Source organism: Misgurnus anguillicaudatus, chromosome 25, assembly GCF_027580225.2.
Source record: "Misgurnus anguillicaudatus chromosome 25, ASM2758022v2, whole genome shotgun sequence".
Taxonomy (NCBI): domain Eukaryota; kingdom Metazoa; phylum Chordata; class Actinopteri; order Cypriniformes; family Cobitidae; genus Misgurnus; species Misgurnus anguillicaudatus.
The window spans coordinates 15,088,091-15,107,376 of record NC_073361.2 but is presented as its reverse complement, the minus strand read 5'-3'; the positions used below and the strand labels follow the sequence as shown (position 1 = coordinate 15,107,376).

The 19,286-nt window shown below is 36.5% G+C and overlaps 1 protein-coding gene across 5 annotated transcripts in view; it reads left to right on the top strand.

Moving 5' to 3' along the window:
- Positions 1 to 19,286, top strand: part of pou6f2 (POU class 6 homeobox 2) — a 142,199-nt gene that overhangs the window by 110,086 nt on the left and 12,827 nt on the right. For 4 of the 5 annotated variants that reach the window (XM_073863805.1, XM_073863806.1, XM_073863808.1 and 1 more), the window contains exons 7-9: positions 342 to 473; positions 14,045 to 14,254; positions 17,269 to 17,428. In XM_073863805.1, the coding sequence (XP_073719906.1) occupies positions 342 to 473; positions 14,045 to 14,254; positions 17,269 to 17,428 (502 nt within the window). The remainder of the gene's footprint in view (positions 1 to 341; positions 474 to 14,044; positions 14,255 to 17,268; positions 17,429 to 19,286) is intronic. The other variant, XM_073863807.1, reaches the window with a different exon arrangement.

The window sequence follows — 19,286 nt, the reverse complement described above, 5'->3', positions numbered from 1 at the left end:
TCACCCAAAAATGATTTTTTTACACACCCTCATGAGTTTATTTTGATGAACACAAAAGAAGATATTTTAATATATGATGGTAAGCACACAGTTGTTGTAACCATCAACTTCCATAGTAGGGAAACAAATAGTATGGAAGTATTGTAATACATGATAAAGAAGATATTTTGATAAATGATGATAAGCACACAGTGGACAGTACCCATTTGAATTGCGTCGTCCATTTGTTTTTCCTACTTTAGAGTAATTTAGGGTACAGTATGTAGTGTGTCCACTGTGTTTAGTAAGTGTGCTAAATTAATTCTTCATCATTAATTGTACATTTTTCTTTACTTTCCCAGCTTAACCCTCTGGCCAGTCAGGCAGCGGTGGCAGCAGCAATGGGGTCAATCGCCGGGTCACAGGTGTTTGGTAATGCTCTCTCCAGCCTGCAGGGTGTCTCCGGTCAACTGGTCACCAATGCACAAGGACAGGTACGTGCACACACCATTTCATTTATTTAAAACACACAAACTCAAAAAACACTAATATTCATGTTCACATGATGTTACTTTAATCACTACATCCAAACAGGTCTTTAAAGTTGACCTCCGCGGCTCATCTTTAACCATGTTAGCACAAGAGGGGTGTTGCGTTTTGATTTGACAGCAGCGTGGTTTAAAACGCTGACCTTGTCATATTAACGGGAGCGGTTGCAGAATTGTTCCATCAGTAGCGTGGAGGCTTGAACGATGAGGGTTGTCAGAGCAGAGCCCTATCTAATGAATCATCTTATCGCAGGTGCACACCGCTCCCATATTAAAGGAAAGATTGTATAGCCAATGTGCCCTTTCACGCTACAAACGGCATTATTTACCTTAACCCTTGTCTCATTCCCCCCTGTTGTGACGCTTCCTGTTCTCTAATATGATGGAAAGTGTTGTTTGAGAAATTGCATGCTGTGGGCCTGTTTATGGATCCCAACATCTCTCAATGAGATGCTGGTGCTATCCCTATTTAGATGACGGACTTTGTAAACTGAAAAACTAAGCGGAGGAAGAAGATCCCCAGTTTAGGATTAATGTTAAATAATTGTGTTGTTTTTCACTTTTTGTGAATTTTTTTTTATTTTTTTTATTAAAACCTTTAAAACCCATTTTCCTTTAGTCATGGAAGTAAAAAAGCAGGCTTTTAATTGCTGTAAATGTATGGCTATCCAATATCATGTATGTAAGATAAGGTTTGTACTCTAAAAATACTTTATTTGTAACAAACAGGAGATAAAGAATTTACAAACGGCTCTCCGCACGTTTCAGCATTTGGACAGCGGTTTTTAAGCAAAGAGTTTTTTTTAAGCATAACTTAAAAATGTTTCTCATCTCACCATATCCACAGGTACAGAGTCATCATATACAATAAATCCGTGAGGTAGCATTTAAAAAAAACATTTAAAAACAGATGCATTTGTTTAAAGCAAAGCATTTATTTACTTACCAGGCTACAGGTGAAGAAGCTCTTTGCGCCTTCTAACATCTCATAATCGTTCCTCATTTATGTCCAAGACACTAAATAATAGTCTTTTACATTCAATCATTTATTCTTTCATATTTAAAAGCATTTTTGTGCTGCTGCGCATTCATGTACTATGTGATAAGCAAACCCGCGTTGTCGTCCCATTTATAGTCGCATATTACTAATGCGCTCTTTAAATAACAAAAAATCATATTGCACCATTAACTTTAGACTTTAGACCAGGTTTTTGTTGGTCAATGGCGTAGTCTATTTAATTTGCCTCAAAATAGCAACGCGCCAACAATGTGCCTGAACACACCTCGTTTTCAGACCAGAACGCCCATGGGCGCAAAAGGGGGCGCAAATGCATTTGCTATTTAAACAACGTGGCGCTAAACATGAAAATTATAATTGCGCAGGGTGGAAACTAGCAAAAGATTGCGCTGCATTGTGCCGGGTGTAAGATAGAGCCCATAGTTTTAATTAAATATTAACCTAAGGGGCGATTCACATTTTGCATCTTTTGCGCGCTCAAGTTTGTTATTTCAATTTAGGCATGCGGTATGTGTTCTCATAATGCAAGCGACGCGCACGCGGTGCGACACGCTTGTTTTTTTTCAGACATGTCCGCACCGCATCCAGTTAAAAACATTTATTCTTTCTAGAATGCCGCAAGCGCATCGCAGGTCATGTGACAAGAACCAACAGACGATTGCGTTTTCCGCACGGATTTTGACGCGAAATGTAAACCGCCCCTAAGCCTTGTTACCTATAAACAACTAGATATTTTAACAGTAATAGAAATGTTAAAGGATAATTCCGGTATTTAACACTTTGAGTCTCATTTCTGATTTGTTTTGGATGAACTAGAGTGATGGACACAGAAATTTTGACAATGGGTCGAGTCTTGACTTTTCAACTCATTTAGAAGCGTCTCTTGACTGCTTCAGAACGGAAGCCAATGACCATGCACAAACATGTCCCGAAAACAACACCTAACCTTCACCCTCAAAACTGTACCACTCACCGAGCGGTTCGCGGCGCTCGTTGATGATTAAAAACAAATATATTGGCGCAATGTATGATTTCAATCCGTGTTATTTGCTATAGTGGAACTATTTTTTCAGATACCTCACAACCGCGTATATACTTCCGCTCTATATTTGAGTCTGAAGCATGAATGAACGTATTCCAACAAACTGTAATAAAACGGTAGCATACTTTCAAAATCAAGTTTATTCACTAACACTTACATCATCCAATATGGTTTTTTCATCAACAGAACAATAAAGAAGATATTTTGCAGAAACTCCGGTGCTCCGTCATGCAAGTCAACAGATCCGCACACTTTAGGAGCTAAAGCATATATATCCAATACAACAGTAATCCCCCATAACTCCCTGTGACATATTGACGTCTTGTGAAGCAAATCAATCAGTTTTTGCAAGAAACTGAACGTTATTTACAACACTATTAGCGTAAATGCCAAAGCAGGAAGCGCGCTTTACGTTCAAGGGGATCTCTTCCACACTGGTGCCGTTTGGTGGCTGTTGGCTATGGATGTTGGTCTCTCTGCGCCACCTATAGAGCGGGAGCGTGAAGCGCACTTCCTGCTTCGCAAATGCTCTGCATTAACGCTGTAAAATATTTATATATATATTCGAATCTCAAAACTGAAAATCGAATGTCAACCCACGGAACGAATATTCGAATATTCTGGTACAGCCCTACAAATATGGGAAAAATTTATTCTGAGAGAAACCGAGCGAAAAAACTACAACCACATGTAAACAACAAACAGACCCTTTTCTGTTTCCCGGCGGAGTGATATATCAGCGAGCAAACAGTCTTCCAAGAGAAGTCAATGGAATTTTACAAAATGCCAAATAAAACACGACAGAAACTGTATTTCGCTACACAACTTGTTTTTAATCATCAACGAACACCACGAACCACTCGGTGAGTAGCACAGTTTTGAAAATGAACGTTAAGTGTTGTTTTAATGACATGTTTGTGCATGGCCATTGACTTCCATTCTGAAGCAGTCAAGAGACGCTTCTAAACGAGTCAAAAACTCAAGACACGACCCATTGTCAAAATTTCTGTGTCCATCACTGTAGTTCATCCAAAACAAACTAGAAATGAGACTCAAAGTGTTAAATACCGGAATTATCCTTTAAATACATTTTTAGCAGTTCTTATCAAACTGTGGGCAAACCTGATCTCATGGAAATTCATTTATATTTTACAAGTTGGCTAATTTGTATGAATTTGTACAAAGTGAATGATACAAAAACAATCAAAAGTAATATCCCACCCGTAACCCGCAATCTTAAAAAATAATATGAATTTGGTAGTAAAAATTCATTGCCACCTCTTGAAATACTTACAAATTGCTGTTAGATTGTGTCTGCATAGCAATATTGCTAGCTAAATAAAAAAATTAAAACCATTTGTTGCAATAGATTTGTGAACTGACTGTATTGCACATAACAGTATGTATTTATAATGAATTTGTTAAATGAAAGTTTACATCATCTTATCTTCACCACAATAAGATTTTTAACCTTTACGCAATTCACATGAAACCCTTACAAGCTGGTCATAAATGTTAATCATTTTGTCGAAATCTAATTTATCATTTATATTCTATGTTTTGATTTATTTAAAGGAAAACATCACAGTTTTTCAACATTTTACTATGTTCTTACCTCAACTTAGATTAATCAATACATACCTATCTTTTTTCAATGCGTGCACTTTTAATCTTTGTACATTGCTTCTTGAATGTGTTAGCATTTAGCCTAGCCCAATTCATTCCTTAGGATCCAAACACCATTTTTATTTTGTGCCACCATACTTAACTCATGTAACCACTTATGTTACAGTCTTTTAATAGGTAAAACATGGAAGTGTTTGGTGGCTTCTAAATTCATCTCTGTTTGGAACCATAGGAATGAATGGGGCTAGGCTAAATGCTAACACATTTACGAAGCGCTGTACAAAGATTAAAAGTGCACACATTGAAAAAGATAGGTATGTATTCATTCATCTAGTTGAGGTAAGAACATAGTAAAATATTGAAAAACAGTGGTGTTTTCCTTTAATAGAAAATATGTATATACAATATACTGTTACAGTCATTTTACAGTCATATAAGCTTCAAAGTTTGCAACTTATGCAAAATTCAGTGCACATGAAACAATTTTATATTCAGAAAATGTGTCTTTTATGTTCAAATGCATGATATACTGTCACTCAGTCATTGATTCTCTTAGCGTGCATGTGCTCATGTATGGTAGACGTTACCTAACAAACTGGTATGGCCTTGTCTATACCAAAGGTGCCTGCGGGGCATAAGTGGACATATCGGCATGGCGATGCCGTTGATGGGATGCGCTGTGCGTTTGTAGTGTTGTGGTGCCTGACACTGGCTGACATAATCAGGTCACTGAGACGGTCAAAGCCTGCGGCTGCAGGCTCCGCTTCTGACCTTATTACCAACTCGCATTATTCAGTTTGAGCCCGCTAAAAACTCCCACCACCCTTCTGAGTCTCGCCCCCTGCCTTGTTTTGCTTTTAACATTAAGATGATTCTAATACAGGCCGCAGACGTGGCCAGAGGAACGGCAGATGATGCCTCAATATGAAAGCAGCGAAGAGATAAGGCAGTGAAAAAAATACCTTCTTTGTTTGGTTGTTGGTTGTGCTTACAGGCTTTAATGTTGGCCTGCTAGTAGATTACTGAAATAAAACAAATGCGGATGTGTTGCTTTGAGCGCAGGCTAATACAGTAATTCCTTCGGCTAAAGCATATCCAGAAATATCTGGAGTCTATGGGCAAACATGTGATGTGCTGGGAACTGAATGTAATAATAATAATAATAATAATAATAAAATATATATTTTTAGAAAAGTGACGTTTTTATAGTCATTATATGCATCAAATTGATATTTAAGAAATGTGATTGTCTTTCACTGCAAAACCCTCTAAGTCAGGGAGCTACACTGCGACCAAAATGGTCGCATATGCGACCTTTTGAACTGCCGTTGCGACCCTAATTTTTAATGGGTCGCAAATGTGCTACCTAATGTTTTAGACAATATGCTATGATTTACTATGAGCATTTATTAAAACAGAAATGTGGATTTTAAGAATACGTTTTATAACGTGCTCTGAGCCATCAACACGTTGGCTTCATTTTGCGTGAAAGCACGTCGTGTCTCTCCCTATCAGTGTGCGTTTGCGTGCTCAGCTGTTTCTCAATGAATTAGGTGCGACGCAAGCGCAGTGTCTTCCATGTTTCTGAACTTGAGCAGAGGTCTTTCTTCACTGAGGACGCGGGACCCGTATGGTTCCCGGGTTTATATTTTAAATGGTCTGTCGGGTCCGGTTAGGTCCTAGTTTAATTACTTTGGGTCCCAAGTCTGATTAATGTTGTGTTTATAACCCGAGTCGATCGGAAAACGGCCATGAGCGCTACCGCGCTAAAGCTCGAGTGCATTTTCAGCGTGCCTTAGGTTTCTATGGCGATGGTTCTTGTTCAACCACGCGCTGCATTTGCTTTCTCACATTTTTTTAATGATCTTATTATTAATAAACCATATCTTTTCTAAAACCATATCCATATTAAGTTTGGACAGAGATTGTAGCAAAAAGCAGTGCTAATGTCAAGCCAATTGCACTGAACGAGCAAAGCAATGCAAAGTCTGTCACCGGGACAGTAAGTAGACTTTTTAAATCTGAAATAATGAGTGGATTAAGCTTTTTAAATCGGCAAGAGAGAAATAGAAAGATAGAGCAGAAGCAGTAAAAGTGCCTATCTAATAGTAATTATTACCATTATAACATCAGTCATAACATCAGTCACATTTATAATCTATAGACCTGCACTGTCTATTAATATACTATACATAGTATTGTATTATATTGAGTTTGATAAAAGGGGTCTAATTGCTTCATATATCAGTGCAAAAACAGTAAGTGTTTTCGTGGTGCTTTGACAAACAGTGTCAGCTTTGTTAATGGCAAAGAAAGTTTTGGGTGGTTAGATTGATGAAATATAATGTGAAATTAATATTTATTTTCAATGAATCAAAGTATTGTGTTGTGTCACACATTATTAGTTCTACGTCACATGTATAGTAGACCATTATTTGTCAGTGGGTAATAATTGCCCTTTTCACCGGCTACCACCACCAAGTAAATTTCAGATCTGTGGGAAACACTGCAACATTTAAGAAAACAAGGCGGCATGTGGTTTAAAAGATGGCAAGTAAAATAAAAAGCATATCTGTATGCAATACAGTTTCATTATTGTTCATTATTATCCAGAGCACCTTAATATAACTTGAAAAAAATATGTGCGACCAAATCATATTTTGCGCCAGTAACTGAAAAAGTTGGTAGCGCAAGTGCCACCAGTGGAAAAGGTTAGTGTAGTTCCCTGCTCTAAGTACATGCTTTTTTTTCTAAGTACATGCAAAAACCTCCACTTCTTTTGACAAGACATAGTAAATAGTAGAAAAATCACTAAAAATGCAACTAGTATCATTGCAAATGATGAAAAATTAAGAAACTGAACCACTCACTGGGGGCAGCTGTGGTGCATATTGCTGCCACATTCGAGTTTGATTCAGGTCTAAGTACCCACAAGAGTAACCCAAGTTGTGAATGTGATCCACAGTTATTTCACATTCGTCTTTTGTGCACATAGAGGACTTTGCTAAATATTGAGAGATTCTGCCAACAAGCAGGCCGGGATTAAGCAGATTTGAAGCTAAAGTATTTGATGAACGTATAATACATGCAGAGAGCTTTCGTTTAATATCATCTCAATTTTGACAGAGGTGGCGTTTAGGGGCTTTTTAATTTTATTAGCTAATTTGTAAGAAATGCAAACCTCTCGTGGGAAAAAAGCAGTTCCTTGCGGCTTTAAAGGAAAACATCACCGCTTTCAATATTTTACTATGTTCTTACCTCAACGTAGACGAATTAATACATACCTATCTTTTTTCAATGTGTGCACATAATCTTTGTTAAGCGCGTTTTGAATATGTTAGCATTTAGCCTAGCCCCATTCATTCCTTAGGATCCAAACAGGGATGAATTTAGAAGCCACCAAACACTTCCATGTTGTCTCTATTTAAAGACATGAGTAGTTACAGTAAATATGGTGGCACAAAATAAAACTTTTGTTCGAAGCCATAGGAATAAATGGGGCTAGGCTAAATGCTAACACATTCACGAAGCGCTATACAAAGATTAAAAGTGCATGCATTAAAAAAAGATAGGTATGTATTAATTCATCTAAGTTGAGGTAAGAACATAGTAAAATATTGAAAAACTGTGGTGTTTTCCTTTAAGCCAAGACTCGTTAAAACAAGTTTAAAGTTCAAACCAGACATACGCTTGATTTAATCATTTTAACTAAAATTTCATATATGTTATTCATATATTGATAATATTTATATTATGCAGTACACGAATGTGGCTGTGTTATCAGTTCAGGCGGTCACCTCTGACCAATCAGAATCAAGCATTTCAGAGTGCTATGTAATAAATCGATTTTAATCAATATTTAAAATATGCAAAATAATAATTACTTGTTATTTTGCTTAAACTTGTTAATCATTTGTAAGCTTTGAACTTACTTTGATTGCATCAGGGGAAAATGTATGTTTCTATAACTCCAATGGATGTTACATCTTTGGGAATCTTTCTCAATAAGCCCCATCCTATTCTCCTCCAAGCACCGGGCAGTAGGGCATTAAATGGTCAGGGATATTGCCTGGCGGCCATGGCTAACACTGTTGATTGGCCTGGCTTGAGGATGAGATGACATTCCCTGAGAATCACTAATCCTAATGAGTTCTGCTCAAAGAGAGAAAAGCTTAATCTGAGATAAACATTTTCGCACCACAGTGTAAAATGCATATAAGGTACAACAAACAAACAAGAGCAAAAGTAAGTCAAATACTGTATAAAAACACAAAACAAATGTTACTGACACGATATATAGACCTTAAAGAATTCATTTCATTGTAATCCTTTTATCTCCTTCCATTTTGGGCAGGTGTTTCTCATGTGGACAAAAGATATGATCAGATTTAAGGGTGTAACACAGGCGGAGGTTGATAGTGTTTCAGGGAATTGTTTATACATCCAACATGATCGAGTCACCTGCAAAGTCCACATGTGTTTGACACGGTTTTACCAAATCAGATGGGTTTTTATTTGTTATTACAAGGATTTATGTTGAACATGTTAACTCTGCATGTCCGCCATTCATGAGGTTAAACTTGATTTGTCCATCCGAGTTTACTAAAGTGATTTTATTCACCAGCCCTTCTATCTCGCCGAATGCAATTTTAATATGTTGTTAATGCCGTTTAAGGCGTAGACACAGATGTCTGATATGCCACAGTAAGGAAATACAGGCTCACAACTACCAAGGGATGGGATATTTTTGACTTGAAAAATTACTGTACTGTACTGTTTCTTTTATTTCACATGCATCTACAGCTGTTACCATGATATCGAAATTTACCTTATAACCCTTATATCAATCTTACCCCCAAACCACTTTTCTTTAGTTTTCAACAAAAAATTCTACTATTTGAATTTTTTTTTATTTTTAATGTCCTTTCTAATGCTTATATATACACTTACCTAAAGGATTATTAGGAACACCATACTAATACTGTATCTGACCCCCTTTCACCATCAGAGCTGCTTTAATTCTATGTGGCATTAATTCAACAAGGTGCTGAAAGCATTATTTAGAAATGCTGGCCCATATTGATAGGATAACATCTTGCAGTTGATGGAAATTTGTGAGATCCAGGGCACAAAGCTCCCGTTCCACCACATCCCAAAGATGCTCTATTGGGTTGAGATTTGGTGACTGTGGGGGCCATTTTAGTACAGTGAATTCATTGTCATGTTCAAGAAACCAATTTGAAATGATTCGAGTTTTGTGACATGGTGCATTATCCTGCTGGAAGTAGCCATCAGAGGATGAGTGCATGGTGGTCATAATGGGATGGACATGGTCAGAAACAATGCTCAGGTAGGCTGTGGCATTAAAACGATGCCCAATTGGCACTAAGGGGCCTAAAGTGTCCCAAGAAAACATCCCCCACACCATTCCACCATTGCATAAATGAGAAATTGAACAGGTGTTCCTAATAATCCTTTAGGTGAGTGTATATAAATTCACAAAATGTACCACTAAAGTAGTGATGTGAGCAGTCGGCCACATCCAGTGAAATGAATGGGTCTCTATGGGCCTCTGCTGGTCAAAATTATTTATTTCCTAAACTTTAATTCTTTCATGTTGGCCGAATTCAACACATAACATCTAGATCAATATCTAAAAACAATTTAGATCATAATATTTGTGCATTTCTCATAACAATTTGATATTTTAAAGACAAGCTAATGGTGTAGTTGAGGAATTTAGTGGTAAACGGGTACAAAAGTACTTCATATCTCCCAAAACACAGCATTAATAGATGGGAAGTAAACAAAAACATTATATATTATTTGTATCATTAAAAAATAATTTATTTTTTATAATCACTCTTTTAATTTTTTTTAATCCAGGAAAATCGGGGCTTATGAGGGTTAACTCAAAATTGTATGCATTATAAAGTAAAATGTTATGGTTTAAAACCCACATGAACATACAATTTTTTTTTTTTGCTTTTACTATGAATATGTTTACCTTTAAGATATCTGTAAACAAGAGTTCCAAAACATTACGAGAATGCGCATTTAGGAGAAAAAAGCATTACAGTCTTTCACTTTTGCCAATACGAATCAATGTTTTTATGACATCATTTTTGGCTATTTTAAAAGAAGGCGGAGCCACCCACAATGCCCCACCCTATTTTCCTGTTTTAGTAGAAGTTCGCATCAAACAAAGCTACACATTTCAAATCACCTTTAGTGGGTCTTTAGATAAATAATTGTTTAAATCAGATGCATTTTAATGTGCATAGCTTTGCATTGACACGAACCGTACTATACCTAATTTGTCCTCCCAAGTTAACTCAATTCATTTTTGCGAACTTAGCACGTCACAGTTTAATGCAGTTTCAGTCACAGTACGGTTGTGCTGTTCAGCGTGGCCGGGGACAGTATGTAGCTGTCAACTCTTATGCTGTATTATTGCTCGTGTTAGAGGAGCCACTTAGTCCAATGAGAGTGAATAATTGAGCGGAACAAGCTCTCCGACAAGCCGGCATGCAAATGCCACGTCGGGGGACACAAGCGCCACACCGCACAATAAAATATGCTAAGTGGCAGCAGAGAGGGCCTCGGAGGATTGAGAGGGAGCGATAAAGAGGGACCGAGGAAGGAAGAGAGAGAGAGATAAATTATCTGTCGCTTAATGCGAAGCAACGCAACCAAATGAGCCGTGCCGAGGATGAATTACACATAGTCAGCGCTCCTTTTTCCGCCGCTCCATCGCCATTATGTCAAAGACGAGAGGCGGGAACAGAAGCGGTCAGAGATTATACAGATGCCGAGCTTGTTAGCACAGCCGGGGGTCCGCCGGCAGGCACACCTAAATTTTATGCGATAGATCAATTGTGCTTTTTCTGTCTATGTGGTAAATCAAACGTGAGAAGTGCACACTTGTGAGAAATAAAAAGCTTATATGCGCTTAGCCTTGGTCATTATTTTTACAGTAAAAGTCATTTTTTTGAGTGTGAAGTGATAGACGTAACGGGGTGACATACCTTAAATGTACATTTCTGTCTTTTGCCACTCAGTGGGTGTAACCGCAGTCACTTTCCCCGAAGGTGACGTCACGTGCATACCCTCTATATCTCCTGCATTAAAGGGATAACTCACCCAAAATGAACATTTTGTCATCATTTACTCACTGTTATGTTGTTACAGACCTGTATTAATTTCTTTGTTCTGCTGAACATAATGGAAGATATTTTGTAACCAAACCTGTTTGGAGCACCATTGACTTCCATAGTAGTATTTTTCCTACTATGGAAGTCAATAGTGCTTCTGTTTCCTGCTTCATTACAAATATCTTCCTTTGTGTTAAGCAGATCAAAGAAATGTATACAGGTTTGTAACAACATGAGGGTGAGTAAATGATGACCGAATTTTAATTTTGTGTGAACTGCCCCTTTAAAGCAGTTTTTGATTGTGAATGTCATTTTAAAGGGGCCATGGCACAAGACTTTTTAAGATGTCAAATCAATCTTTACTGTCCTCAAAGCACATATGTAAAGTTTTAGTTCAAAATACCATATAAATAATTTATTATAGCATGTTAAAATTGCCACTTTGTAGGTGTGTGCAACAATGTGCCATTTTGGGTGTGTCCTTTAAAATGCAAATGAGCTGATGATTCAATTCAAACACTGATCACAATGATGGTGGTTTGTTGCAATTAAAACTCAATTGTGCTTTTCTCTGCACTAAATGGCAGTGCTGTGTTTGGATAGTGCAGATTAAGGGGCGGTATTATTATAATAAGAGCTCCTTATGACATCATAAGGAGAGCCAAATTTCAACAACCTATTTTTTCATGTGCTTGCAGAGAATGGTTTACCAAAACTTAGTTACTGGGTTGATCTTTTTCACATTTTCTAGGTTGAAAGAAGTACTGGGGATCCAATCATAGCACTTAAACATGGAAAAAGTCAGATTTTCATGCCATGGCCCCTTTAATGCTCTTAAATTGAGAGTTGCAATTAATGTGTCTTGCTGTTCCACTGACAAACCTTTATTTCATGTGTTATGTGGAGGTATTAGGTCCATCTCACTCATGCTGTTGTTCATGGCTCATTGAAACTTTGGCCTTGAGAGGTACAACAGCATAGCCACACAAGGTTATGGCCTTTGAACTGTGACAACTGGAGAACAGATTGGGCCGTGCAGGAGACTAAAGCAAAAGGATTGTGGGAAGAGGGTGTCCTTTATGAACATGTTGAATTGGAGTGTGTTTTAAGTGATGGGCGAGTGGTTAAGAAACTACGTTAATAACTCAGCCATCCTTTGCATTTTATACACACATTTATCCTCTGGTCTTATGATAGATAATACAGTCAGTGGTCTGCACCAGTACACATGAAGGTACTCTGTGTCTGACCTTTACAGAGGAGAGAGAGCACAGTGTGTGTCTTTGTGTATGTGTGTGCGTGCGTACGTGTGCGTGCGTGCGTGCGTGTCTTTCAAGCTTCTCTTAAAAATCTAAAGGTTATACAGTCTGTTGTGTCCGTCCTGTATTAAGTAGCCCTCTATCCAGTAATCCAGAGGCTTTGATACTTTAACACTGATGAGATCCTCAGAGCATGAACTTCTCTAGTTTGATCACAGTGATGTGTTTGTGTGGTACAAGCATGCTGAGTTTGACCATACGCATCTCTCAATGACAAAATGCTTTATTTCTACAGTGTGCTGTATATGGTGCATTTCTTATAGGTATTCAATTTCAATCCAATATATACTGTATATAGACGGTTTCATCAGACGCACGTGATACACGTCTGGATCCGAACTTTACTTCCGGTTTTGTTTTTTTAATTGTCTGACTAGTTGCTAAACTGATCTCTTGAACAAATGCCTCGTCAAAAATAACAAATGTTTTGGTTTCCTATGTAATCTATGTGTTGTTTTTTGCTTGTTATATAAATAAACTGCGTTTAAAGTACTTTGTTGTTATTTATTATTAGCGGAGTTTACCGGAAGTTCGTGCGGACCGCAACAGCCGCTTGTTTATGTTGTTACTGCTGAAACCGTCTATATAGCCTAAGTAAAATAAATTGTAAAGACATAATATACAGTGATGCGCTTACAGTACAGTAGACATTTATGGGGCATTTTATTACACCTGGACTAAAAACACACATTTTTGACAGTGTAGCTTCCTTTCTTTAACAATAAACATGTTAACATTAGATTTGTGTGTATGCATAGTTAAAACTTGTAGTTCAGTTTTATTATGACCCAGTCTGTCAAAAGGTCGTTTTGTTGTGATTTAATGTTTTCTACATAAAATCATCAAAGATAATGTAAAGAACATTTTGTGAAAATATAACCTTGATATCTTTAATATTGACAGAGTAAGGCCACATCAAAGAAATAAGATAATAGACTGTGATGCTTCCGATTTTATTATTACATTGAGACTGGATTTCACAGACAGGGTCAAGTATGTACAGTACAGTACAGTAAACATGGTAACTTTATCATATGCACAGATAACATAAAGGGTCAGTTTATACATATAAGTTCCTGTGTTTAAAACAAAAAATATAAATGCTCAAATAACACGTATTTTAAAAACATTTTTGCTTTTGCACCTCCAAAATGCCCTATTTTGCCCCATAGACCATAATGAGATAGTTACAAAAACACAGAAATGTTCAACGGTCTGCCACAAGTTTTTGAAATACTCTTAATAATATGATTTTTATGTATAGATTTTTTTAATTATTTAAAGACAACAGAGTGTGCGTAACATATGACTGATAACTAATCTGAATTTTCTGTCTTTCTTTCTCATTATCTTTAAAGATCATTGGGACCATTCCTCTGATGCCAAATTCCGTAGGACCTTCCAGCCAATCAGGGGCTGGCACTCCCTCGCTGCAGGTTCAGCCAATAACACCGCAGCTGCTGACCAATGCTCAGGGTCAGATTATAGCCACCGTGATTGGCAACCAAATCCTGCCAGTTATCAACACCCAGGGAATTACACTGTCACCCATTAAACCTGGACAGCAGGTCAGTGATGATACCACAGACTGCATAACACCACAGAAGGTATAAAAGAAATGCATACTGTACTTTAACTTGTGTGAATATGGCATAATTTTGTAGGTTATCCCGGAAGTTAGCGGGACACTGCCTGGTTCCCTTCCCAAAAAGCCAATACATTTTTCCCATAGACTTTTGAATTATTGCAAAAATAAACTTTGTGTTTAACAAAAGTTCATGACACTTATTGTGGGTTCACACCAGACGCGAGATTAACAATTTACGCAAGTAGATTACATACAAAGTCCATGCAAAGACGTGATCAGACGCGTCCTCGCGTGGGGCGGTGCAAATGATGCGAAATGGGGGGCGAGTTTATTTACTTAAATCCGTTTTCGACCAAGTTGAAAATATTCAACTCGAGCGAAAAATTCGCATGACACGAAGTTAAATCCCGCGACTAATCTAGAGCGAGTAACGCGATGTCCAGCGTTTGGTGTGTACCTAGCATTACACATCAAATGCGAGTTCAACAATTTGCACAAGTAGATTACATACAAAGTCAATGCAAAGTCGTGATCAGACGAGTCCTAGCCCGGGGTGATGCGAATTGCCCAGCGCGATTGCCACGGAAACAAGCGCAATTTGCCTGAAATGCGCCTTCGCGCAAGTTGAAAATATGTGATGCTACGCGTTTGCCGTGTACGTAGCATAACATGTTTTGTCCAATCTTCACAGATGAAAACAACTTTTATACATTTTAAAGTCAAAATTTGCCTTTTAATATTTCTAGTAAACACATTTACGCTTTAAAATTTGTATTTATCTGTGAATATTTTTTTGTAATAATCCAAAAGTCTATGGGAAAATTAATGGGCTTTTTTGCAAGGGAACCCGTATATCGCTAACTTCTGTGTTGGCCTAAAAAATGAGGAAAATCTTATGGTGCCTGTTTTACGGGGTGGCGATTTTATATGAATTTGTGCAATGTGAATGAAACCCAGCCCCTAACCCTAATGTCACAGTTATGAAAACAGATCATACTAAAGCATTCAAAAGAAAGCAAATGTGAGGCTTAATATTCCTATAATTAAGAATAATGCCATAAAACAACACAATAAAACCAGTCCAAAACAACTGTGAACCATGTTTAAAGCAAGTCTGCCAAGACTGTGTTCACATTTAAAGTCCATCCAAGTGCCCATAGATGGATTAGACATCTTAAATCCTAAAGAAAATGCTTCAAACAACCACCTGAAAGCTCCAGTAATGTTTTAGGAATACTTTAAAGTAGGGCTGTCAAAAGATTAATCGCGATTAATCGCATCCAAAATAAAAGTTTGTGTTTACATAACATATGTGTGTGTACTATGTACAATTATTATTTATATATAAAAACACACACAATCATGTATATATTTAATTAAAAAAATTATATTTATATATAAAATATTTATATTTCTATATAATATAAATTTTATAAATGTATATTCAGTATATAAATGCAAATATTTATTAAATATATACATGAATGTGTGTGTATTTATATATACGTTATATTTACACACAGTACACAAACATATGTTATGTAAACACAAACTTTTATTTTGGATGCGATTAATCACGATTAATCTTTTGACAGCCCTACTTTAAAGTGTAGGTGTTTTAAAAATGTCATGAATAGATCTGTCAATCAGCTTTTATTAGCTACATCAAATCAAATCTTTCTGATAAAGAATGCATATGCACCGTAATTCACTTTGGATAAAAGCATTTGCCAAATGCCTAAATGTAAATTTGCTTAAAAACATCTACACAGTAAAAACAGCACACATTACCCAGACATGCATATCTCACATCTCACTCTATAATTTACAACTCTCTGCTATAAAAGCATCTTTAGGTCAATTGTATTTCTTTAGGAGCAGTTTTGTGTCATATTTACTTTAAACCTGTGATCACGGATGTAAATGCTGTAATGCATTTGTAATAATGTTTATGGATTTGTCTGCATTTCACATTGACTCTTGAACATTTCACGCAGCGATAATTCATGGCTGTCAAACCAAAGCTCGGTAATTCTTACAGAACCGTCAACAGTTTTGACAGTGTGTGTAAAACTACTGACACCTCTCACCATCTAGAGGAGAAAAAAACACACTCACATAAACACAGAAGAGAATTAATAGTGCAAGACAACAGCAAAGAAAAGCCAACCCACTTTGAGACAGATGAGTAGGCTTCATTCATGAACCGTGCAGATGCACCGTCTCAGATTTTGTCACTCAATGGTGCATAAAACATGAAAATTAATGGTGCCACAGTCATGCCACATTGCCCAAAATAATAGCTCATATTGTAGCCATATGATTTGGATTTCTGGGCTCAGTAAACATGCGCGTTGTTGCTTTCATGTTAAAGTTTCTGTGCCGAATAGCCGAGCGCTGTCATGTCTTTCTTGCATTTGAAAGAGTCTGACAGGCGTGCTCAATGAGAAATTGTTTTGAGCATCACAAAGCGAGTAACCAAATTTTTTTTATCTCCAATAAACTGAAATGTTGAGCTAATCTTTTGTCTCGTAGACCTGAAACAATGCAGGCCATTTTTCTTTTTATTCTAGTTTATTGTTTCGTCATTTATTTATTATTATAAATTTCTTAATATCCAATATGAGTGGGAATAGTTAATAATAGTAAATAAAAACAGCTGAAGAATGAATGACCTTTGACTACACATATCATCTTTTCACAGTCATCTGCATGATATATTTCAAATATGTGACCCTGTTAATCTAATTATGAGATTTAAAGCATCAAATATGAATTTTAAGTCATTGATTTCGATCTTGATTTACTCAATCAATATTAAAGATATCAAGGTTATGTAGGATGGTTCTATGTAGTAAAATACACTTTAGCTGGGTTTTTACAGACATGCAATATATTTTTCAATAGTGTAAAAACATGCATGAGAAAATTCTTTCTAAAAATTGTGATTTTTGCATATACACATGTATATAAATCAGTTTATGTGTTTATCAGCAGATGCCGCAGGCCTCTCAGAATGCGCCGGCTCCTCCTGTGTCACAGCCAAATCTGCTGCGCATGCCTCACAACCAGAGCCCACTCAGACAGGCCTCTTCCTCCTCCTCAACATCATCATCTTCCTCCTCAGCCCTCAGTGTCGGACAGCTAGTCAGCAGTAAGTGTCTGCTGTATCTCTACATGTTAGAATGTTAAAATGAAACATCTGTTATTGTTTTAAAAGTGAAAACGTTGTATGGATTTCTTGATCACACTTTATGTTAGGTGCTGTTAACTAATGTATACTTATAGTACAACCCAGTATCACGAAATTACGTACCTATAGTCACGTAATAATAGGTCTTTTCCATGACACTGACACGTTTTTAGCCTTTTTGCGGGAACATGTCACGTATTTCTGTTTACGTGTCACTGTCACGTATTTGTTACTCAACTGTTTTGTCCTATTTTTTACCATTGTCGCCCCATCCTCATTAACGCCCCCTCCTCATTAACATATAAGACAAGGAATTTTATAAATAAATACGTGTGGAAATAAATAAATGTAGAAATAAATAAACGTGGAAAAAATAAATGTAGAAATAAATAAATGTACCAAAAATAATTAAATGTTCACATAAATACATAAATAAATACATAAATGTGGAAATTAATAAAAGAATAAATAAAAATGTATAATTAAATACAGAAATAAATAAATGTTTTAAAAATATTTTAATACAAAAATAAAGATAATAAAGTTGCAATACTCATTTATGTTTGTTTTTTACATTTCTCTCCATTTATTTTTGTATTTATTTATTTATGTTTGTTTTATATATTTCTTTGTACATGTATTTATTTATTTATTTATAATTTTTTTATTTATAACTCTAACCCTAATGCCAGGTGACAATGGTTTAAAAATCATAAAACATAAAAAAAGAAATCACGAAAAAGGTATAAACCAATACTTAAAGTGACATCCTAACGCAAACACCAAATCTAACCCTAAACCGAAGCGTCAATGGTTTGAAAATAGGACAAAACAGTTGAGTACCAAATACGTGAACGTGACACGTAAACAGAAATATGCGAAAAAGGCGAAAAACGTGTCAGTGTCACGGAAAGTATCCCCCGTGTCAGTGTCTCATATCCCCCAAGTGGGGCCCGCCCCCAGCTTAAGAAACAATGGGTTAAACCAACACAATATTTTAGTATTATAATATTATTTATAATTGTATGTTGCTCTATGTAGGTTTAGGTATAATGTTTAGGTTCAAGATTGTAGTTACATGCTGATACATTAAATACTGTAGGTACAATGTAATGACACATACTGTAATGTATGTACACAATAGTTACATTGTATGTGTATGTTTCTTATGTTAGACAGTTTCTTCTGTGTAACACAAAAGTTGATATATGTAAATGACATCAAAGCAATGTTGTTTTAGACCCTATTGTCCTTTATATTATGGATAAAAACATCCTTTAAGTATATTTGTTCTGCAGAAGAAATCGTACAGATTGAAAGTTAATTGAAGGTACATAAATGATGGCCAGATATTTAATCTTTGGAATAATCCATCTTTACCACACACGAAAACAGCAGGTGTGTGAATTATAAAAGTGACTCAAGCTTTCATATAATGGAAGTGAGCAAATACCTGCAAATTGACAAAAGCCTAGACCCCAAAAATTGGCATTTTATTAATAAGATTTTTTTCTCTACTCAGAAAATCATCAATATGTTGCCATTTCATTCTGGCTTTAAAAGGTTTTTATTTGATTCTGTCATGCAGCTGACCAAACTATAGACCTAATGAATGGAGGGTTGTGTTTAAAGTGGCTTTGGCCCCCAGAACCACCACATATAAATCACTCCCTCCTGCCTGTCAGAGCCACGCCGGCCCTTTTAAAAACTGTTTTACTTAGATAAATTCTCATTTGTCACAGCCAATTGCCCTAAAACCATTTCAAAGGCATCTGCAATGGAGTTTGGATTCAATAAACAGGAAGTTACCATTGATCAA